This window comes from Saccopteryx bilineata, chromosome 4 (assembly GCF_036850765.1).
Source record: "Saccopteryx bilineata isolate mSacBil1 chromosome 4, mSacBil1_pri_phased_curated, whole genome shotgun sequence".
Classification (NCBI taxonomy): Eukaryota; Metazoa; Chordata; class Mammalia; order Chiroptera; family Emballonuridae; genus Saccopteryx; species Saccopteryx bilineata.
This window is the reverse complement of record NC_089493.1, coordinates 195009265-195033311: the sequence shown is the minus strand read 5'-3', so window position 1 is coordinate 195033311 and position 24047 is coordinate 195009265. Positions and strand designations below refer to the sequence as shown.

The window sequence follows — 24047 nt, the reverse complement described above, 5'->3', positions numbered from 1 at the left end:
TTCCTGGAGCATAGTTTACGTTCAACAAATTAACCTGGGCTCTCTTATCTATTCCTGGCCCTTGTACTTTACTGCTGACATCAGTTTATCCTCCTTCACCCCTAATGATACAACTCAAATAAACCCAGATGGCTTGCAGCACTGTTTTTCAACTGCTGGATAGAATATCAGGGTGGTTAGCTATTTTGCAGATCAGCACAAAACTTCTGGCGGACTGACGGCGGTCCGTGGACCAGTGGTGGAAAACCACTGGGTTACAGTCTTCCCTGCCCTCTAACTATCTGTCTCCTCCATTGAACCTTTTCTGCTCCAGGGGTAAAGGTCTCTTGGCCAATCTGAATTCCCAACAGTGCCAGTGTAGAACCCAAAACACAGCAAGCGCTCTGTAAATGTTTGGTGAAGGAACGCTGGCCTCGCTGTGTTTGCGTGGCTTTGTGTAACCAGGCGGAGCTCAGACAGCTGTGTCTCAGGCATGGGTGACTATCATTGACTTCCAGGCTGAGCCCATTGTTTGTCTGTGTTTTAGGTTTGGGGTTTTTTTTACAGTTTTTTCTCTTAGAAACAAAAAAAATGCTTTTTTACTTCATGACGTGCTGCCTGTATTTAAACATGTGGACCTGGACGTGCACATGAACTTTGTGTCTCACTCATCTACAGTTGCTGCAAGTTGCCCTCTGCCAAAGATGGGGGAGAGGGAGGGAAACATCACATTTTTAGCTGCTTCATCTACCACCTTAAGTATCACAAGGAAAAGTAAGTTCTGAAATCAGTTTAATCAGCGGGTTGTAAGGAAGGAGCTTTGTACTGTGGGGACCACCGTGGGAGTCGGTCACTCCTGGCTGAGTGGTGAGAGGGGGTAGCTGAGGCCAAGGAGCAAGGCGCAGCAGGCTCACCCCTGGACACTGGCTCCTGGGCTTTGCCAACAAGGGTGACTATAAACAGATTCAAAGTAAAGAGACTATGAGCCACTTGCGATGAGGAGTTTACGTCCAGGGAATAAGCGATTCTACAGAAAAAGTTCAAAATGGACAGTGGTTAGCAAAGATAGATGCCACCAGAAAGAGGTCAGGGATGACCTCACCTCCGTTGAATGCGCGAGAGCCCCTGGCAGCAGCTTTAGGAGAGCCACCGTGGCACACAGGTCGCTAGTGAGGTGGGGGCGGAGTGGAGACGGGGAGATGCGTGTGCAGGCCGGCCCTGCCGGTTTCTGCCTGCACTGTGGTCTGGGGAGTTGAGGGTGGGTATTCAGTCCACTGATACAGAGTGAGGACCTGTTATGTGTTAGGCAGTCGTTAAGCTCTGGAAATTCGGTCTGAGTAAGAAAGTCACTCTCTCAGAGATCTCACAGCGTGGCCAGGAAGACAGCTGAGAAAACAGTTACAACATAGCATGTGAGGGGTTAGAGTGGGGAGCGTGCAGAGGAGGAGAGCGCAGAGGCCTGGGGCCACTTGCCCTTGGTTCAGGAAGAGTCACCTTCATCTGAGGCTGAATGAGAATGGACAGTGGAAGAAGGAAGGTGGGTAGGACACGTGGGATAGTGGGGACTGGGTGGGGGATGAGGTGTGGCTGTGTAGGAGTCCGCTGGAGCAGAGGGGGGCCTGCAGCAGTGAGTCCTGCCAAGGCTGAAGCGTAAAGGCGCACGGGAGCTGCGGCAGAAGTGAGACTCCCAAGGGAGGCAGAGTCAGGTGGGGAGAAGCCAGAGCTCTGTCCTGTGGCTGACCACGGAGCTCTCGGCAGCCCAGCCAGTCCTCTGTCCTAAACACTGAAGATACATACAGTGACGTCTGTCGTCCTGAAAGCAGCCCTCTGTCAATCATGCAATAGTGCTGAACCCAGTGTTTCTGAAATGTTTCTGGAACTCTAAGCAGCAGTATACATGGCCGAGTGCCCCAAACCCAAAGAAGCAGAGATCATAGTACAGATATTAGTGATGTGTGAGTGCCCACGGGGAGCCAGGCACCACTGGCAGTGAGTGCTGTATGCGTTCGCGCCTTCTCACCTCGTCCCCCCTGCCATCCATTCCACAGGGGAGGGCACAGGCTCAGAGGCTGAGTGACTCACGTTGTAAGCGATGGAGCTGGCTTGGGCCTCTGCCTGGCCTGGGCGAGAAGTGGCAAGGTTAGGATGGAGAAGAAACAAGAAGTAAAGGTTAAAATAAAAAAAGCAGAAGTGGGAATGAGGATTATCAGTTGTGGAAAGGGCAGAAAAACAGGTCTCCTGACAACAATTGAAGAAAGTCAACTCTCCAGAGTCTGAAAGGACAGGGCATTGGTGACGGGGGGGAGGTATGGGAGAGGAACAGGGGTCTCTCTCTGGGTCTTCCATGACAGACCCTGAATTCAGGACAGCTGGTATTGAACTTCGTCACGGCACAGGAGCAGGGCAGGGACCATGGAGAGCTCCTAATTCAGTGCCTCTCTTACTGTGGAAGTGGAGGCCAGAGGGAAAAGTATCTATGAAGTATCACAGACAGAGCAGAATCATCGGCTTCAGGGAACCGAGTCCTGCCGACAGCGTGAATGGGGCTGACAGCAGATTCTTCCCCTCCCACCTCCCGGCGAGAACGCAGTCTGCCCGCTCCTTCTGTTTTCATCTACTGATTTTAGAGAGAGGAACATCGACTTGTTATTCCACTTATTTATGCATTCATTGGTTAATTCTTGTTATGTGCCCTGACTGGGGATCGAACCCACAACCTTGGCGTATGGAGACAATGCTCTAACCAGCTGAGCTACCTGGCCAGGGCTGGGTGGACTCCTGGATTGCAGTTTTGTGAGACCCTGAGTGCAAGACCAGCTGAGTAAGCCATGCTGACTGCTGACCCACAGACATTGTGATAATAAATGTGCATTGTTTTAATCTGCTAGATCTGCGGTAATTTGTTGTGTAGCTTAGGAAACTAATACAGTAGGAGATTATGAACATATGGGTATGTTGTTTTCCCTGATTACAAAGTGATGCTGTGTATGTGTTTCTGTCTGTAAGTAAAAATAGGTAAATGCGTGGGACCAGGAAACAAAGCCAGTGGCCCCAGAACAAGCAGGGACTGTCAGCACTGGTGGTTACTTTTAAGAACCAGAGATGCCCGCCCCAGCGCTCACACACAAAAGCCAGGTCATGCGCAGGCTGAGCACTGTGTTCTCAGCTCGTACACTACCCGGATGTCTGCAAGAGAAGATATAACCGAGAAATGGAATCCTTCATTTCTTGGCGATAGATTTTTAGAGGTCCTTGCTTATTTTATTATTATTTTTAAAAATTTATTTATTGATTTTAGAGAGAGGAAGGGAGAAAGACAGAAACATCGACCTGTTTTTTGTAAATGCCCAGATTGGGAATCAAACTTGCAACTTTCGTGCTTCAGGATGATGCTCTAACCAACTAAGCTATCCAGCCGGGGCAGCCTTGCTAATTTTAATACAATACTAAGAAGGCAAACGTAATTTTTAAAAAAAAGTTTTTTCTATTGATTTTAGAGAGAGAAGAAGGTGGGGAGGGAGAGAGAGAAGCATTGACTCCTTCCACTTAGTCGTTCCGTTTAACTGTGCACCCTCTGAGCGCGTCTCACACGTGCCCTGACCAGGGATCGAACCTGTGACCTGGTGCTCCAGGACAATCTCGATCCACTTAGCCACCCAGCCAGGGCTGGCAAGCATAAATTTTTAATAATGCTAACAGATCCAGTCACTATTTACAGAGATAAGACTGGGTTAATCAATCATAAAAATCCAAAGATGGGTTCTGTAATACCGCCAAGCTAGACTTTTAAAATGCATCATTTTAGCGGGGACACAAAGTTGTAGAGAACGAAACCTATGTGAAGGGTTTAAGCTTAAAACATCTTTAATCTGATAGTGTTGGGAAGAGCAAACTAGACACAGCCCTAGCCAAGAATCAGCCCATCTGTAACCAAAATGCCTTGATTCAGGTGGTTAGGGGTAGTATTCTTTTTCTTTGGGACCTTCAACCTGGAAAATTTTCAAAGTACATATATGTATATATAGCTGTAACCTAAAAAAAGTATTTTTTAAAAAGTAGAGGAAATAATGACCATGTTAGTTAAATCCATGATGTTGATATTTAGAGTAAGAAATTGGCTTTGTTAATGCTTTCTGAGGTGTTTGCAATGCTCATAAGAAGCAAACGTGCCATATTTATTACTGTGGGTTGTGTTGTTTGAGAGAGTTACTTTAGCCTGACCAAGCGGTGGCGCAGTGGATAGAGCGTCGGACTGGGATGCAGAGGACCCAGGTTCGAGACCCCAAGATTGCCAGTTTGAGTGCAGGCTCATCTGGTTTGAGCAAAAAAGCCCACCAGCTTGGACCCAAGGTTGCTGGCTCGAGCAAGGGGTTACTCGGTCTGCTGAAGGCCCACGGTCAAGGCACATATGAGAAAGCAATCAATGAACAACTAAGGTGTTGCAATGAAAAACTGACGATTGATGCTTCTCATCTCTCTCTGTTCCTGTCTGTATGTCCCTATCTATCCCTCTCTCTGACTCTCTGTCTGTCTCTGTAAAAAAAAAAAAAAAAAAAAAAGAGTTACTTTAAATATTTGCAATTGTTATTTAGATGTGCAGAAAGATCCCACAAAGATTTGTAAAATTTGGATCATTAGGCCTAAGAGCTTAAATTGAGCATTAAACAGTACAGGGATGTGGATGTCCTCTCCGTACCAGATGCTCCTGGGACAGTTCGTAGCCTAGTCAACAAAGAAGGGGGTTCTGGGATCTGCGTGGAGGATCTGGCCTTCCAGCTGATGGACATCTTCTACATGGTAGTAAGACAGAAGACAGATCATCAGCATCTTGGCACCTCGGTATCTGGATGGGTTTGCAAAGATTTCCAAATGAGAAAAGCAAATTGTACAACAAAACATGGTGTGATCCCATATGGGGAGAAAGTCCATCCTGGTAAATTGCATATACATGTAACTAATGGAAAACAGTGACAAGATCCACGCTAAAGCCTTCACTGTGACACCTGTGGAGGGGCAGGGGACTCTCAAGTTTTACCTCATGCAGACACTTGGTACCCAGAGGCAGGAGCCACCCACTGCCCTGTTTGCCCCTGACAAAAATCCACTGAAGGAGCTGCAGTGACTGCCCCATTTTCTAGAAGAGGAGACTGCATCACGGGTGTCCTCGTTGGTAGGTCAAGGACATGGAGGACTAGAACCCAGGCAGCCTGACCTCCTGGAGCCTAGGCTGAATCAGAACGCTGTGGGAGAGCCCTTCCTCCCTCTCTGCCTCAACACCAATGAACTCAGGCTCCCGTGGAAACGTGCCAAGTGAGGGATATGGGAGTTCAGAGGAGGGTAGGAAGGCTGGCCCATGTGGAGGGTGCCTCTCACAGGGGCACGGGATCTCAGCTGGTACACAGAAGGGTGTGGACTTGATATTGCGGGCAGCGGAGAGCCACTGAGGGTTCTAAGCAGGGAGTGCTGTGAAGCAGGGCTGAGCTAATGGCTCTTAAAGATGATTCTTCTGATAGTTGGTGTGAAGTGGTTTCAGAGAGACTGGATATGACAGAGACCAGGACCTGCAGTCACAAGCTGGAAAGGAAGGCTGGGTCGCCTTTAAAAGGCAGAATGCACAACGACACCTCAATAAGGCTGTTTAAAAAATGAAAACAAAGAACAAACTACCGGTCCCGGTTCCCATATGTAGAAATATAGGAAGGGAATATGTTTTCACTGAAAGTAACGAGGGCTGAAGGTTGCTGACCGAAGTTTGCTTGTTGTAATCGTGAACTCGGGTGATAGCTCAGATTTGGAAGCGGATTCCTCAGGCAGTGTGTGTAGTATGTAGCCTGCAGTTCAGAACTCTTCTGCATTTCACACCTGTTCCGATTTTGGAACTGCAGCGGCCACCCTGAAGGACTGCCAGCCGGGGAGCAGAAACCCACAGAGGAGACCCCGCCGGCCCCTCCCACAAGCCCTTGCTTCTCTGGGCGCAGGCGCGGACACCCCCTCTACACATGGTGCCTGTGCACCTGCTTCCTCCGGGCAGAGGTACGGAACCGAGCTTCCCCTTTTCTTAGGGCTCCTTTGGAAGTGCAGAAGGAACTTGTCCTGGAAAGTCAGGGAAATGACCCACAAAAGCAGACGCGTGCATGATGGTTTCATTTGAGGGGGGCTTGGTCTGTGGAATCCAGGGGGTCCTTCTTGCCAAGTCATAGACAGGGCTGCAGTCCTCACCCCCACTTGTTTCTGCTGACGGTTTTTAGGGACGTAGGGAAAACGTGACACTGGGACTTTGTCTTTGGTGCCCGTTAAATTTTGTCCTCACCTGGCTGTCCCCATTGTCCCTACCTCTGATGGTTACAGTTTTTAACAAGGATCCCCTTGGCAGTGGTATTAAATGAGTAATTTCCCCGAAACTTCCCAGCTCCCCAAGTGAAATCCGGTAGGTGGCGCCGTGAGACTCCTCCTGGCGGTGGGGCTCCAGGCTCAGAACCTGAGAATCTTCGTGCCAGGGCAGATTGTGAGGCTGCATTCTGTCCCCCAGGAGGCTGGGCCCTGCCCAGTTCCTTCTAGGCCGCCCCACCCGCCCGAGATGGCTCCTCTCCCGTGGCTCTTTCCTCCTTCACTCCTTCATGTCCTTGGCTTCTGCTTGTCTTCGGCTGGAGCGTGAGGGGGCTTTTCCCAGTCGGGCCCTCAGGCTCCCGCTCTCTGCCCAGGGGCGGCACACTGAAGCCAGCCATGTCCACAGTGCAAGCAGCAGGTAGGAGCCATCGGACAGGGCCAGGGAGGGTGGGCAGGGTGGTCCTGGACAGGGGAGAGAAGGAAAGAATCTGAGAGGAGGAGAAGGGATGAGGGGACAGGAGAAGGCCTGGGGAGCAGAGGTGGCCTCTCTTCTTCCTGAGGACTCCTGCCCACGGCAGTTTTCTGAACCCCAGGCTCTATGAAGCACCACCCAGAGCCTTGGTTCCCTGCTTCACTCTGCGTCCTGCAGGAGAGCTGAGTTCTGCCTGTCGCTGCAAAGTAGACTAAGGGCTGAGAGAAGGAGGGCCTGCCGGGGCCCTGTGGAAATCACCATCTGGGGGCGGTTTACACAGGTCTTACCCAGGGGGTGACCTTTCCATCTCAACCTGGCAGTGAGCAGTCGCTTCCCCCAACCAAAGAAGATGCCTGGTTGTCACCAAATTCAGTGCTCTGTGAATTGTAACAAGGTCCCTTCAAGTTCACCGTGGGTTCTATCATAAGCAATGGTGACAGATTTCAAAGGGAATTACCTTCTGTAAATCTGAGTAACTTCCATTGACAGAGGGAAGAAAAGTTTCAGTTACAGCACTTCCCCTGAGTGATACTCTGTCATCACAAAAACCACAGCGTGAGATCCCAAAGAACATTAGTCAGCCTCCATGGGCATCTTCCCTATGATCTGGGCGCTCAAGATTTATTTAAGACTGGGAATGGCCACCTATTTTTAGCCTAAGGAAGGACACTTCACAGTCTATGGGCCAGAGCTCAATTCTGGAGGCGGGAGGACCTAGGCTTGAGTCCTCACTTGCTAGCCAAATTACCCTGGGCAATTAGATAGTTAGTTACTGAATAGCTACAGTGTTCCAGGCATTGGGGATACAGAGATAAGACACTATCCTGGCCTACAGGGGGAATCGCTGGACCTGATGCAGAGGGAATGTGGGCTCTTAACTCACCTGTAAATCTGGGGCAATAATATCTGACTGCCCTGGCCCTGATAAGAGCTACACAGTGTCCAACACGCAGTAGGAGCCTGGCAGTTTCTCCCTTGAAGTTCTGTTTAGAAATGGGGATTCTGTCATTCTGGAAGGTGAAGAGGTAAAAGTGCCTCCTCTGAGGAGACGCAGTTCTGAAAGGATGTTGAAATCTTGGTGTAAGAACTGTGGCTCATAGAGGAAAAGTGACTTGCTCAAGTCTCACAGGGAGTTTGTAGAACAATCCAGATGGGAACCAGGTGTCGTTCCAGCCACAAGCCACTTGCTTTTTATGCCTCAATATCCAAATTTAGCTGAGGTTTTCTTGGGACTCCCCCTGCCTCCAATCACAAGGTCTTGGAAAAGCACTCTGTACTGTTACTCTGAATATGACAGAGATAAAAGATGTTTAAATTAATTTTGTGTGTGGTTGCGGCAAACGTGTTGACTTCCATGTTTTAGCCTCTTACTAGTCTGTATGACGTCACTACACCTATGAATACTGCAGGGCTCTTCAGGGCTTTGAGTACAGCTGCTTGGAAACTTACTCAGCCAGGAACTTGCCATCCTCAATTTCCTCTCTGTTTTTGTGAGAATTGCTAGCAAATGTTGACCTAAGGAGATGATTTCTAGGTTTTATTGCACAAGTAGTGCAGTCTATGGGCAGAATTAATAGCGTGGACCACTTCTTAGAGAATGGAGGGTGTACTATTGATTTTATCGTAGTAACATATATATTACTTGTGATAAGACTTACCTTGTGACTTGGCATGAAGTTGTATGTCACGTAGAAATGTCTTGTGCTTAAACTTATAAAATATTTAGAAATATTTGCCTAATAGAATTGTAAGGCTTACCATAGGCTTACTATAAAACTTAAAACTCAGTGTTTGTCTAAGATAAACATTTAGCAAACATTCAGCAAATATTTGGTGAGACCTTTCTCTGAGTTGGGCACTTATAATTGGTTACAGCCTTGGATTTTGAAATAATATTTGCTTCCTTTTCTTTTTTTTTTTTTTTTTTGCCACAATCCCAGCCATGTGAGATGCTAGCTTATATGCGCAAGAAGCTCATGTGATGGGTTATTAGCACTTCTCGAGCCTGCCAGGAAGGGCACGCTCCTTGTGTGGGTTTCCTCTGGCTCCACTGCCCCGCCAGGACCCCTGCTGAGGGCTCTTAGCAGAAACACGTACATGTGGCACTTAAATCATATTCACTTTAATGGAAATGGCAATACTAAAATTTCTTTTAATGGAGACATGGTATAAAAGTAGATGAAGAGCAGAATTTGAGCTAACGAAAAAATATGGCCAGAGGAAGGTATGTTCAGGGGCTTCAAGAAGAATGTATTTCTGGGCCCTGGCCGGTTTGCTCAGCGGTAGAGCATCAGCCTGGCGTGTGGAAGTCCCGAATTTGATTCCTGGTCAGGGCACACAGGAGAAGCGCCCATCTGCTTCTCCACCCTTCCCCCTCTCCTTCCTCTCTGTCTCTCTCTTCCCCTCCTGCAGCCAAGGCTCCATTGGAGCAAAGTTGGCTCAGGGGTGCTGAGGATGGCTCCATGGCCTCCACCTCAGGCACTAGAATGACACTGGTTGCAACGGAGCAACACCCCAGATAGGCAGAGCATCGCCCCCTGGTGGGCATGCCGGTGGAGCCTGGGCGGGCGCATGGGGGAGTCTGTTTCTCTGTCTCCCCACTTCTAGCTTCGGAAAAATACCAAAAAAAAGAAAAAAGAATGTATTTCTGTTAAAATGGCAAATGGTGGCTGACTTTTCTTGTGCACCTTGCATGGAGGCAGTCAGTACACTGTGATCGTTAGGGTCCGGCCCGTGTGCTGGTGCTGGGTTCTGAAGAGCCACCTTTCCTGGCTGGGAGTCGTCTCTGTGCCTCAGTTTCCTTATCAAGCCATTGGGGGATGTCAATGCCTACTTTATGGGACGGCCGGAGGACGAACTGAGATAGAAAGCATGCTGTAGGCGAGGTTACCCTGGTCTCCCTGTGCAGTGAGCATGGCCAACCTCAGTCAGCTCTTACACCAGGAATCCTGGCTCTCTAGCCTGGGTGAGCACCCTTCTCCTCGCTGACTTGCATACCTCCCCTCTTCTCAAACCCCTTCCTCGTATGTTCCCAGTCTCAGGTGCTGACCTGCTTCCCATTTCATACAGAAAATGAGCCATCAGGAGAGAGCAGCCCCTCCTGTCAGCCACCTACCAGCACCGTGCCGTTGCCCAAGCATCACTTCCTCCGGTCTAGACCCCGCCCCCTTTTGCCGCCTCCTGTCCTCTTCCTCTTCTGGATCGGATTGTTCCCTCCAGCTTGTCAACAGACTGTTACCTTTCCCATCTCCTAAAACAAACTAGCAAACACACATAGAAGCTGGTCCCCCTGGCCTCACGGCTCTGCTCACCTCCACTTGCCGACTCTAGCACCGATGTAAAAATCAGTCCGACCAGGCGCTGGCGCAGTGGATAGGGCGTCAGACTGGGACATGGAGGACCCAGGTCGAAACCCTGAGGTCGCCGGCTTGAGCGCTGGCTCATCTCTTTTGAGCAAGGCTCACCAGCTTGAGCCCAACCAAGGTCGCTGGCTCGAGCAAGGGATCACTCGGTCTGCTGTAGCCCCCTGGTCAAGGCACATATGAGAAGCAATCAATGAACAATTGAGGTGCCACAACGAAGAGTTGATGCTTCTCATCTCTCTCCCTTCCTATCTGTTTGTCCCTATCTGTCCCTCTCTCTGTCTCTGTCACACACACAGAAACATCAAATGCTACCCACCACCTTGTCTGCCTTACTCTGTTCGCCCTGGCCCCTGCTTATTCTACCCCTCCCCCAGCCCTACTGCTCTCCAGTACACCCACCCCGTTAAAGTGTGGCTTCCACAAGGCAGAATGTCGCCGGTTTTGTTGTATCCCAGGCAAAATATGTGCTCCAAAATATTTGTCGAGTGGGTGAACGGCTGTAAGTGACTGAGATTGTCTCGGACCTTTTATCGTAGGTTGATCCTTCCCAGGTACCTTCCTGCGTGGCAGCCCTTGGGTTAGGTACCACTTCTGGATAACGCACGCTCCAAGTAGCAGGTGCGAACTCGGCCTCCTTCCTCCCCCTTCAGCCTGCCTCTCCTGATCTACACCCTGGCTCCGGCACCGCTGTAACCTGAGCATCCTGAGTCTTCCAGTCCACCCAGGAGGTCATCAAGTCTGAGTGGGTCCTTCGCCTCTTCCACACCTTCCCTCCTCTCCATCTCTGCAGCTGCCCCTTCTCCTTGACCCTCCCCCCCAGTTCTTTACTCCTCACACTGCGGCCAAAGCCACTGTTCCGATGCTTCTTCTCCCCGTTTATAAATTTTTATTTATTTTTTGTTTGTTCATTTTAGAGAGGAAAGGGAGAGACAGAGAGAGAGAAGGGGGGAGGAGCTAGAAGCATCAACTCCCATATGTGCCTTGACCAGGCAAGCCCAGGGTTTCAAACCGGCGACCTCAGGATTTCCAGGTCGACGCTTTATGCACTGTGCCACCACAGGTCAGGTTCTTCTCCCCGTTTAAACTGCAGTTCTGCTATAAGTTTTTATAGGAGGCAGTATCTGGACCTGCCTCCCCCATCCGGCCACACCCTGGCCTCCTGCACATGCTCCCTGGGCTCCAGCCACACCAAGTGACTCAGAGTCTTGGCAGGCCGTGGGCTGCGGCATACCCTTTGGGGCTGCAGTTCACTCTGCTCAGAATGCTTATCCCTCGGTCTCCCAGGCCAAGTCACCACCGGCCCTCCAGGCAGGGAGGGCTTCCTCCGTGGCACTCTCAGATTCCCGGGGCTCATCGGCACCTCTGACCCTCTCACTGCATCAATGTCATGCGCTTATTGTCCGATTCCCTACCAGGCTCCTTTTTTTGTGTTCCTGGTCAGTCATCTCTCTCTCCACCAGGCCTGTCATGGTGGAACCAGGGATAGCAGGTGACACTCAGTTTGCTGGATGAATGAAGGGGGGCATCCTGCTCTGTCATTTAGCAGTCATTGTCAAAGTGGTGTTGGGAAAGCCCCAAGCCTCACTGTGTCATTCACAAATAAGGATTTCCAGCCTGGGGGCTCCTCTGGGACGGGGCGGGGAGATCAATTTTTGGAAGAGAAGGGAGCCAGAGGCTACAGATTTTGTGGAGTTTGATTAGCAAACAGGCCTGTGAGGAAGGGGAAATTAACCATGAAACTGAAGGGAGAGCTGCCAACTTACATTTATTTAGTTTGACAGGGCAGAACATCACTGAGCTAGCCGATGCTGCTTGTTAGCAGTTTGCAAGGCAGGTAAGAACGGGCTCCCATGTGGGTGTCCACAGCTGTGCCGGTGTTAGGAGGTCTGACTCAAGCCCACTTTTCCTCACTGGCCAATGAGGTATGGCATGGGGTTGCACCCCAGTTTCCGCTGGCAGGGGCTCTCACCTTCAGCTGCTTTGACCCTCTGATTCATGTCTCACAATTGCTCCGAGGAGCCCAGGGCCACACCACTCCAGGCCAGGCCCTTGCCCGACCCCTAACGCCTTAGCCACTCTCAGCCAGTCTCTGTTCTTGACCTGGCTTTCCCTGGAATGCTAGCCACACCCTTACTGGGTCCACCCCTCATTCCTCCCCCCCAGGATTGGCAGGATGATGGGAATGGGCTTTTTAAAATAATTAATTAATTAATTAATTAATTTTTGTAGAGACAGTGAGTCAGAGAGAGGGATAGACAGGGACAGACAGACAGGGACGGAGAGAGATGAGAAGCATCAATCATTAGTTTTTCGTTGCGTGTTGCAACACCTTAGTTGTTCATCGATTGCTTTCTCATATATACCATGACCATGGGCCTTCAGCAGACCGAGTAACCCCTTGCTGGAGCCAGTGACCTTGGGTCCAAGCTGGTGGGCTTTTGCTCAAACCAGATGAGCCCGTGCTCAAGCCGGTGACCTTGGGGTCTTGAACCTGGGTTCTCTGCATCCCAGTCCGATGCTCTATCCACTGCGCCACCGCCTGGTCAGGCGGGAATGGGCTTTTAGGAGCTAACCTTGTAATAAAGAAATATGACGATGTTGACCCTGCCAAAAAGGACTCTTCATGGTTAATTGGGATCAAATTAATAACCCAAGTCTAGCAGCCAATGTTACACAAAGGTCCCTCACACGCCCTGCATTTCAGGGAAAAAGCTACAGACTGGTCTTCCAGGCCTCCTGCAGTGTGTTTTTAGCCCAGCTGGGCTGACCCTCCTAAGAGAGCACCTCGGATCAAAATTGGACCAATAGGACTGAGACTTTCTCCATCCAATCAGAGCTGCGCAGCTGTATCCTTATTAGCATTTTCAGCTGAGCAATCTGCAACTCCATCCAACCAATCGGGACAGTGCTCTTTTGGACCAGTCAAACTGAAGATCTGGAGTCCTAATTTGCATGAAAATGGACCAATTGGGGATGGGGGTGGGTGGGAACTTCTGTATAAATTAGCTTTAAGCCGTGAGCTTTCAGCTACTAAGGTGAGGGGCGTGATGCTTGCAGATATTTTTTTGAAGTGTTATTACAAACCAATTAAGCATTAGGTGTGACAACAAAAAGGCTTTGCCTGAGCAGGTGGTGGTGCAGTGGATAGAGCGCTGGCCTGGGATGCAGAGGACCCAGGCTTGAGTACAGGTCCCTGGTTTCAGCGTGGGATCATAGACACGACCCCATGATCATTGGCTTGAGCCCAAGGTTGCTGGCTTGAGCAAAGGGTCAATGGCTCAGCTGGAGGCTCCCCCCCAGGCACATAGGAGAAAGCAATCAATGAACAACTAAGGTGCCGGAACTATGAATTGATGTTTCTCATTTCTCTCTTCCTTACTGTCTTCAGTCTCTTTTGCTTAAAAAAAAAAAAAAAAGAAGAAAAGCTTCAGTGAGGGAGCCTGACAGTATTCTCCTGAAATGTGTGTTACTGTATTTTCCCATGTGTAAGACACACATTTTTTGGAAAAATTTGGGGGCTAAGAACTGGGTACATCTTATACAGTTGTAGATTTTTTTACTGGCATTTCCTGCCTCTTCGCACTTGTTTTTGCGTTCATAGTTGTAGATGAATAAAAGTTGAGTTCAATAACTTTATGTACTACATTATTTTTTTCAAATTCGGGCCCCCAAATTAAGTGCGTCTTATACATGGGGAAATACGGTAGGTCCCCTCTTCTGAACCTGTCTCTGGTGTGTAAATTAGGAATAACTCCTGAGTTGCTGTGAAAATTAGCAAAATTGAGAAACAACAATGGGACAGTGCTTGTCACACAGTAGGAGCCCAGTACTGTATTTGGGGTTTTTGTCCTAACAGAACGGGAGTTATTTGTAATCTGTATTGTAAACCACCGTTTGTCAAGAAACAAACCCCAGTTGAGTGGGAGCAGGCCGGGTTCCGATACACGCCGGCCTTTTTCCTGCAGGAGTTTGCTCCACTGACTCTGGCCACACCCTTATTGGGATCCCGTGTGACTAAGTATGCGAAGCCCTGGTACCTGGGGCGGTACCTGGGGCGGTGACATTCACAGGGCGGCGGGGGTACTCGAAGAGCCAGTATTCTTGTCCAGGCCCTCCCGGCCCCAGGCTCCTGACCCGTGGTGGGTGGGCCCGGCCCTCGGAGATAGGTGGGCGGCCCTCGCGCTGGGCTGAGTGTCAGCGGGCCATAAAGGTCATCATGACCCTAGGGCAGCGTCTGCGTGCGCGCTCTACATCACGGTGGGAGGTCTGGGAGTCGTGGATGCCAGGCAGGGAGACCAGGCACTAGGGTCACCGCCAACAGGTGGCCTGCAGGGAGGTCCCGGGCGGCCCCTTTAAGACGCTGTTCCGCCGGGCGTTGCTCCCCCGCCCGCAGCCGTGCCACGTGACCCAGGTCTTGTGACTGGCGGGGGGAGGCGCGGAGGGGAATCCCGCCCGCCGCCCGCGCTAGGGGCCATCCCCCGCCGCCGCCGCCGCCCGCCCGGAGCGGGATCCGCCGCTGCGCCGTCCGGGCGTCCCCGCGAGTCTGGGCCGGACAGGGAGCCGGAGAGGGAGCCGGGCCGGGCGCGGTGGGCGCCGCCCGCCATGGACCAGAAGCCCCTGCTGCAGGAGCGGCCGCCCGCCTACAACCTGGAGGCTGGCCAGGGCGACTTCGCGTGCGGCCCGCACGGCTACGGCGCCATCCCCGCCGCGCCCCCGCCGCCGCCCTACCCCTACCTCGTCACAGGTGGGCCGGGGCAGGGCCGGGGCGCGTGCTCCGGGGGCCGGGGCAGGCTGAGCGCGCAGGGCGCCCCGGGAGCCAACTTGGGGCCGAGTCCTCCGGCGACCTTTAACCCCACACCAACTTTTCTCCGGGCGCTGCCCGGGACCTGCGCGCGGTTCGGGGAACGCGGAGCCGCAGGCTCGGGCAAGGGTCGGGGAAAGCGCCCGTACCGGGAAGCCTGTTGGGCCCCTGCGTCTGGGCTCTGCCCGAGCGCCCGCAGCCCACTTGGGGGGGCGGGGGGCTGCACGCCGGAGGCCCGCTCTTCCCGGGAAGCCTCACAGCCCCGTTTCAGATGAACTTGATTAACGAGGCTCTGTCTGCTCGTTAGCACCTGATAAAACGCCTAGGAAGCCCTGAGTGGGGGCAGCTGTTGTCTTGATTTTGAAAAGGAGAGGGTTTTTGTGGCGGGGGAGGAAGGAAGGGCAGGAGTGGTTCTCCAACTCCCGTGTTTTCTCCCGACCCTCTGCTGACGTGCCTTTCTGCCCGTAGGGATACCTACCCACCACCCCAGGGTCTACAACATCCACAGTCGGAACGTCACCAGGTACCCTGCCAATTCCATCGTTGTCGTCGGAGGCTGCCCGGTCTGCAGGTATGTCACAGGCCTGGGGGCAGGCACCCAGAAGCCTCTGAGAACGCGCGCACACACACACAGTCCCGTAAAGGCAAAGTCATTGGGGTGCTCAGTCTGGACTTGAGAGAAACTGTGGTGGGCAAGAGTGGGCCCAGTCTTCCTGAGTCTGAATGTGTTTCCAGGGCAGCCGGGTGGGTTCCGTTTCTTGGAGAGTTGAGTCATTGTGTCTGGAGTGAATGGGGTACAGAAATGTTAACAGTTGTTCTGACAGTCTCTCATCCCTGGTTCTCTTGAAGGTGGCGGAAGGTTTCCTTTTCCCAGGAAGGGGTTATCTGAAGCGTGTGTGCAGGGGAGCCCCGACTCTGGTGGCATGTTCAAGAGGCCAGGGGAGGGAGGGACAGCTCTCAGCGTTGCTTCGTGCTCGGCAGGGCTGTTAGCTGAATCGGGATGGAAACCCGTGGTTCTTTCTCCTGGGCAGGAGCAATATTTCATGTCCTGAAGTGGAGCCTCCCAGTCTTCTCATGACAGTTTCTGTGGGGCCTGAAGTACAGCTGGCTAGATGCTTGTTCCACGTGGGTCCTGAGGTTTCAGACTGAGATACGACGTGGTCCCTGCCCTTGGTTGCTTCGAGTGCTTGGACAGTTTAGAAAGTCGGTGCAAGAATTGTTTTCTGTCTGGGAGGAGGAAGTTCAAATCTCTGATGTGGGATTGAGAAACCCTGGTTTACACGTAGACTTAATTTCAAAAGCGTATGTAGAAGGCCCGGAATGGAATCAAAGGGAAATTAATGATATCGGAGGCACATGGGACAGCGGTGTGGCCGAGATGGGGGCAAGAGACTGGACCCCCTCAGTGGACCGTGTGCCTGATGAAGGGGGACTGTGGGCAGGGGGAGCCCCTGGAGCTGTGTGCCTGCCACAGGACCCCATTTGTAAACTCAGGAAGGGGGTCTTCTGAGGCAGCTGGGGAAACTTAGGCCTTTAGAGAAGGTGAAGGGGGAGGTGGAGGGTGGGGAAGGCAGGTATTCCGTCTTCTTCTGAATGCACCTCGCTCTGTGTGGCACCAGGGGGCGTCAGAGCTGTTGAGGTTTGAAGGGATGTGGGTAGACTGGAGGGGGCATGGACTGGGAGGCTGGTCATACAAGGCGGGGCAGGGCAAGAGTTGAGGCTTGGTCCCTTGTACAGAGCCATCTGGAATCTTGGGAAGTTGCACAAAAAGGTGGGTGACGGGAAACCCACTGTGTTTGGCCGAGGGTGGCCCTGGGTGCTCAGCCCTGGTGTGCTCACAGCTCTTCTGCTGCCACTGAGTCTAGCAGGAGGATTCCGAGGGCCTGTTTTTTGGAGGGAGGGAAGGGTGTTCAAGCAACTTCACATTTTAAGCAGGAGTGCAGGCTGGTGTTGCAGGGAGGATCAGGAAGGCCCGAAGCAGAGGGCCCTGGCTGGGATTTCAGCGTGTCCCCACCATGTCTGACCACTGCCTCCCAGCGGTGTCTCCCGAGGAGCTGGGTACAGATCCCGGCCCCCCCGGTCACTAGCTGGGCCTGTTTCTCCACCTGGGAGGTGGGGATGTCTGAGGGGTGGTTGGTCTGTGAGGTTCTGGTTTGGCCCAAGCCCCTGAGTTCAGAGGAGTGGAAACCAGCAACAAGGCCCTTGTGGCCGGTGGAGGCCGGGAGCCAAGGCTGAGATGTCCCCAGGGCTGTGAAGGGTCTAGGACACTGGCTGGGCTGTTGGGCGGGGGAGCATTTCCTGATAGCTCCCCTCCCCGAGGGTGGGAGGCCTGTGACTTCTGCCCTGCGCCCCGTCAGTCCGAGTCAGGGCCGCGTCGGGCTGTGCCCTCCTCTCTGGGGAGGGTCTGGAGATGGCTGAGGGCAGGGGCTGCGTTTGGAACCAGGGTTCTTGCAGGTTGGAATCACCATCTTCCTGCCGCAGGGGGCAGGTGGCAGGCAGTGAGGGGGGTGGGTGCTCTGAGAACAAGTTTAGGGGACCGAGCTGGGAGCAAACACAGACTCCCTCTGAGGCCTGTCCTCCTGGGGCCCTCCTGCTGGGGGAGAAGCTGGGTGCCAGCAGTGAGGGGCCTGCCTGCCGCTGGTTTCTCCCCAGCCGGGTCCCGAGGCTGCGCTCTCTCTGCAGTGGTGTGGGGGTGCGCATGCCAGTCCTCCGGGAGAAGGGAGAGGCTTCCCCTGGGCGCCGGCCATGCGGCCACTGTCTGCCTGGCATCGGAAGGCTGGGAGACGGGCCACTTCTCAGTGACCACACCGCTGCCTCCCTTTCCGTCCAGCCCGCCAAGCTCTGTCCCTTTCCTTCCTTGGCAGCTTGGCAGGAATTCGCTGAAGTCACACGGCTGACTTCCTCTGAGTGAGGTCTGTGTGCGAGGTGCTGCTTGTCACTCTGCCATGTCTAGCCTTCCCTCAGGCAGCCTGACTCGTCTTCTCTTTTTAGCCGACTGCATGAGCATTCCTGTAGATTCCAAAAGATGAGTGTGCGCCTCATCTCACCCCATCGCTGGCCCTCGGCCACCCCGGCTGCTGCCAGGCCCCTGGGCCTCTTTGAACTGGTCCTCCCGTGGGGATGTGGCGCCTCCTAGAGGCAGGAGGAGGGGCAGCACCGTGGGCCGGGGATCTGGGCCTGGCAAGGTGGGTTCACCCTGGGCTTTCCACCTGCCGAGCAGGGCTTGGGCTGGGATGGGGCGGGAGCAGCAGGTGTGGGGCATGGCCTGCGCCACACCTGCTGCTCCCGCCCCATCCCAGCTGGATGTCATTGGGTATTTAGTTTTGGGGGTGACCAGAGGGGTAGGAGGGAATCCAGGAACAAGTAGGATCTTGGGAACCAAGTCAGAGGCTCAAGGAATAGCTCTCAGGGTCCAGGATGGTGGCTCTGGGTGGTCAGCAAGGGCACTCTGGTGACCCTGGGAGAGTTCTGGGAGCAGAGGCGGCCGCGAGCACGTGACACAGGGCACGGGCTGGCAGGGCGGACTGTGGAAGGCTGAGAGGAGGGGCCTGGGACAGAGCCTTGGGGAGCTGGCTGTGGCTGGACCAGCTAGAACACAGATGGCCGGGACGTGCCTGCCCCTGTCACAGCCCTGAGGGCTGGCCTGGCCTGCGGGGCAACAGCAGACGCAGGAGCCTGGACTCATGTTCCGGGCTGTGCAGACTGTGGTCCAGGGCCGGCTGTCCCCTGCTGGTCCTCCAGGTCTGGTTGCCCCTGGACCGAGCCTGGGCGGCCCACAGCGAGAGGCCAACCCCGCTGTCCAGTGTGCCCCACAGGTCCTCCTTCACGCAGAGCTGTGCCCAGCACCCTTGGGAGGTCAGGTGGCAGGTGACCCCGTGGCTCCTGCCCTGGCCAGGCCGGGACTCTGCTCTGAGGTTCCCTGGTCACTGGGCTTGTCCCCAGCTGCCCGGAGTGGCTGGCTGCTCCCTGGTCCTGAGCACTGCCCCTCCAGGCACAGGGGACATGGGACCTGGTCTCTGAAGGGACTGGCTTTGGGCCATCTGGAGGAAGGCCTCCTGGAGGCTATCCTTGTGTGAGGGCGGCTCAGGCGCAGAGGTGGGCGGCCCTGGGGGGCTGGCCCAGTTCCACCAGTGGGTGCCCGGACAGGACAGGGCCCTCCTTCCTCTGCGCTCCAGCTTCTCGCAAGGGGCCCAGGGAAGGTTCCTGGTGGGCTGCTGTGGGGACTCGGGGGAGGGCAATGTTATTCCTTGGGTGCCTGGCCTTGGGGTGTTCTGGGGACATGTGGCCTGCAGGGCCTCCTCCTCTTCACCTTGGGGCCCACCCAGGCCCGTTCTGTGTGCTTGTCAGTGGAATCAAGTGGCCGCTTTCTCCCGAAGGTCAGAGTCAGGAGTTAAATGAGCGTTTTCAGAAGGAGTTCTCCAATTCTCCAGCTTCCAGACCGCCTCCTGTGCAGTGTGTGTCTGAGCCAGCTGAGACACTCACCCATCTAGGGCTGCTGGGGGCTTCTGGGTTTTGGAAAGGAAGAGTGGGTTGTGAGGCCGATAGGGGGCAGCATGTGTTCCCCGGGCAAGGGTCTCCCCACCCCAGGCCTGAGCCGGGAGTTCCCTCCCACATGGGGTCCCCACAGCACCAGGCACCCGCATGTTGCATCAGGATTGGCCTTGAGACCAGACTGTTTCTTGGGTCAGAGTGGTCGGGATTTTAAAAAGCTGTAAATGACACCAATACTGCTTTTGAGGTCTGGGGCAGTCGGTGCTTGTAGTCAAAACATGAGTATTTCTGTAGCAAGGTACAAATATTCACATTAAGCGGATAGATCAGTGCAGGTCACGTGGCTGCTGGTGAGTTTGCTGGAAACTTAGGAGAGCAGTCTTTCAGAGCGTTTTGGTGTTTGGAACGGTGGGTGAGATGTGTAGGCCTGGGCCGCAGGGCTGGCACCTGAGGACTGACCTCCTCAGAGAGGGAAGAGAATGAGGGAAGAGGCAGGTGGGGGCTGCCACCTTGGATGTTTGGCCGGAGAGGACAGCAGCAACCAGTCAACTGGACAGTGCACATGGGCAGGGTCACGGGGAGACCACAGCAAGCTGGAAGGCAGAGGGGACACACTGGGTTCTAGGCTCCACCTCCTAACAGTTATGATTGTCATGTGAGCTTACATAGCATGTCCAGTACAGGTGGGCACTTGGCCAGGTCGTCACAGTCCTCTGGGCCTCGTTGCCCTGGAGGGGGTGCTGGGCAAGTGTCCCCTCTGAAAGGTCCTTGGCTGGTGCAGGGGGCTCAGGCGGGAGGCCTGGTTTGCTTTGCCCCCTGCTTCTCCCATGCTCTTGGGGGAACACAGCAGGGATGTGGAGTCTGCACGGGGCCAGCGCCAAGTGGGCCGAGGCTGGCGGGCCACCTCCAGCTGCTCTGGGATGGGCCCGATTTGCATCATTAGTTGTAGGGACTGTTGGCCATGACTGAGGACAGAGGTGTGGGGACACAGCTGGTGGGCAGGACTTGCCTGTAAGCCCTCATCCCTTCCTTGGGCAACGGGCCTGAGGTGCTTTTTCAGCTGGCTCTTGTGCTGCCTGTCCTGACTCGTGGTCTGTGAGGGTCCTGAGGCCGGGCCGCGTGGTGTAGCGCTGCTCAGCTGGGGATCTGGACCCTCAGGGGCAGGGCCAGCCACCAGGAGGGCTGAGGGACCAGCGCCAGCCTTTGTAGTACTCAGAATACAAGACATAGGAACTGCCAACAGGCCCTTCTGAGCAGGTGGGAGGGAGGTGGGGACTGAGTGTGACTTCTTGCTATTAAAAACCTAAAAACCAGACTTCCTCTTAGCCTGGTGTGTGTGTATACACACTGCTCACACAAATTAGGGGATACTTGATCACTTCGTATTCATTCTGAAATACCCCTAGTTTTGTAGCATGTATTTCTTTTCCAGTCTGGCAGTTCTTCCCGACTCCGTGTTGCAGGAAGCAAGCGCTGGGGTTGTGCAGGCCACGCTAGCCGGCAGCTGTGCACGGTGGCAGCCCTCACGTTGGCCTGTGACTCGGGGCTGCAGCAGCTCGGGCATTTTGAGGGGTGGGAGCCCTGTTCTGGCACTTTTCACCTTGACAGTTGTTTGCTCTTCTGTTTAAAGCTTTGTCCTCTCCACACAAGGTGGCGCTTCCGAGTGTGGGGGGCACAGGGAATCTTAGTGTTCGCCAACAGCAGGCTGAGGGGCGGGGAAGGGGACTTGAGACGGACCAGGGAGGCTGGGGTGGCATGCGGGGAAGGGGCACAGAAAGGGGTGTTGGGCGAGGCTAGAGGTGCCCGGGTCCACAGGGAGCAGCTGGGTCCTGTGGGCTTGCTCTGGCTGCCAGGTCTGTCTGGTGGGAGTGAAGCATTTCTTCTTGAAGCTGAGCTGGCTATTGTACTTATTTTCATTTCAAGCCATGTCCAGAACTTTCAGAAGTAGCCTGAAGGGTAGAGGTGGTGCTGAGCACACAGCTTGCTTATACTTTTTTTGGGGGGTATTTTTCTGAAGTTGGAAACGGAGGCAGTCAGACAGACTCCCGCATGCGCCTGACCTGGATCCACCCGCATGCCCACCAGGGGGTGATGCTCTGCCCATCTGGGCCGTTGCTCTGTTGCAACCAGGGCCACTCTAGCGCCTGAGGCAGAGGCTATGGAGCCTTGGCTGCGGGAGGGGAAGAGAGAGACAGAGAGGAAGGGGAGGGGGAGGTGTGGAGAAACAGATGGGCGCTTCTCCTGTGTGCCCTGGCTGGGAATCGAACCCGGGACTTCTGCACGCCAGGCCGACGCTCTTACCACTGAGCCAACCGGTCAGGGCTACTTCCACTTTTGGGGCCTTTGAAAAGGACCCTTGAATCTGAGTGGTGGCTTTAGGTCTCTGATGTGTAGTCACTGGCACATGATTTGGGTGTATCTCCTTAAGGTGGTTTAAGAATTACATATTGTGTACATTTAAGGTCAATGCAACTCTTCTTTGAAACAAGAAGCTTTGAGATGAGATATTTGAAGATAAGTGGTCTTTCAGAATTGTGTGAATGTGGTTGATTTTAGTCTTTCACTAAAACCTGTTGTCCTCCTCCCAATATAAAAATCAAGATTCTAACACTATCCCTATTTTTGAAATTTCTCTGTAAGGGCTAAAAAACTTCTACACAGAAAATATACTTAGTTGTTTTCAGAGATGCAAGAATTTTTTATAAAATCAGTATGTGCTGCTGCTGCTTTTGTAGATTATACAGCGCCCGCCTGTCCCTTCCCGCCCTCCTCCCGTTCTGGGTGGTGGCTGGTGGCAGGCCTGTCCTCTCCGCACAGGGAGGTGTGCGGGGCCTTAACCTGGGGGCCCTCCTCTCTCTCCCTCTGCAGAGTCGGGGTGCTGGAGGACTCCTTCACCTTCCTGGGCATCTTCCTGGCCATCGTCCTGTTCCCCTTCGGCTTCATCTGCTGCTTCGCCTTGAGGAAGCGGAGATGCCCCAACTGCGGAGCCAACTTCACCTGAAGGAGCGGCCAGCTCCCCACCCACTGCCTTTTCTAGTGTAAATGTCGTGTGCATAGCTCTATCTGATGAAGCTTCAGGACTGTTTTGTAAAGGGAGGCGGGACGGGTTTGGCCTGCGAGGGGTTCACGGGTACGGGTCACAGAGTGTGGACACAGCGACACTACTCCCAGGATTAACGACAACTCAATAAAGCACTGCTTTTATTTTTTTTGCAGTCTTCAGTTTGAGAAAGGTGAGAAATACTGTTTTAAATAAATGAGATTCATACCATTGTTCACCTGGTTCTGCTTATTTAGTGTCTGCACACTGCCGCTTACAGAGTTTTGTTTTAGACAACATACCCGTCATCAGCTGCAGCGTGGTTCCGTTCTGTTATTTCTTGACAGCGTTTGTAGCTCAAAAATGTTTTTCAGTCTATATTTTATTATTATAATGAGACATAATACCTTGACATTTACAGAGATGCACCTCAGTGCCAAGGACAAGGCTAGCCCTCCCATCCCGTCCATGTGTGCGGCCGAGAAGTGACCACTGGAGTCCCTTCTGTGAAGGGTGGGGGAGTCAGTGGGCCTATACATCCCTGTAACAAGCCAGAATGGTAGAGGGGTAGAGGTGGGGCGGGGCCTCTAAAAACCTGTAGGGGGTCTTGTGCCCCATCCCATCCCCCTTCTGAGAGGCTTCTTTTTTTGACAGACGACAGACTAGAGGAGACAGACGAGGGATGATGGATGATGGGAGGGGGCAGGTAGGGTGGATGGGATGGAAGGGACAGGGATTGGGATCAGGGGATGATGGACGGGAGGGTTGAGGAGAGAGAGTTGAGAAGCATCAATTCCTTGTTGGCGGCACTTTCTTGGTTATGAGAATCATATGTGCCTTGTGCCTTGAATTGGCCTTCTCATGTGCCGTGACCGGGGGCTACAGCAGACTGACCCTTATGCTCTTGCTCAAGCCAGCCAGCGCAGATGAGCCGCGCTCAAGCCAGCAACCTCGGGGTTTCGAACCTGGGTCCTCCACATCCCAGTCCGACGCCCTATCCACTGCGCCAGTGCCTGGTCAGGCAACATAGAGCCTTCTGTGAGCGCTCTTCTTCCCTAAATGGTGGGAGGAGCAGCAGGCCACTTACTGAGTTTGAATGGGGATTCTTTGCTGGCTGGAGCATCTTCTCAAGACAGGTGTTGCCTGACACTGCACTGCCTGAGTCCTGGGGGACTATTGGGGTCATCGCCCTCCTTGGTGACCCAGCCAGGATGAGGATAGGACAATGACCCTAAAGTCTCACACTGCTTTTACCTGTACTTGTCTGTGGCCCATTTCAAGCTTACAGAGAAATGCTAACATTTACGGTAAGACCAAAGGAGCTCTGAGTAGCAAGCCCCCTTCCCGGCCCGCACAGCAAGTGGCCTGGGTGTGACTTTTACTCAGGATTCACCACTCCTCCAAAACAGGGCCAGATCCCTAACGGCCACTGGTGCACCAGGCCACTTGCCCCGAGTCCCCTCCCCGAGAAGCCCGGGGCCCGACGCGGGACAGCAGAGCTCAACGCGGACCCCTCCCAGCCACCGGATTCCCAGGGAGCCTCCCGGCTCTAGGGGCACTGCTTGTGTGTTG

At 53.6% G+C, this 24047-nt stretch overlaps 1 protein-coding gene and 1 long non-coding RNA gene across 2 annotated transcripts; both read left to right on the top strand.

Annotated features, from left to right (window-relative positions):
• Nucleotides 1–1259: 1259 nt before the first annotated feature.
• Nucleotides 1260–6001, top strand: LOC136333751 (uncharacterized). Its single transcript, XR_010731083.1, has 3 exons — nt 1260–1516; nt 2986–3114; nt 5865–6001. It is a non-coding gene; the product is annotated as an uncharacterized lncRNA (long non-coding RNA).
• Nucleotides 6002–14563: 8562 nt separating this feature from the next.
• BRI3 (brain protein I3) lies at nt 14564–22711 on the top strand. Its single transcript, XM_066273349.1, has 3 exons — nt 14564–14887; nt 15413–15515; nt 22304–22711. Exons 1-3 carry the CDS (start codon nt 14746–14748, stop codon nt 22434–22436), a joined length of 378 nt encoding a protein of 125 aa, XP_066129446.1. The 5' UTR covers nt 14564–14745; the 3' UTR covers nt 22437–22711.
• The last annotated feature ends 1336 nt before the right edge of the window (nt 22712–24047 follow it).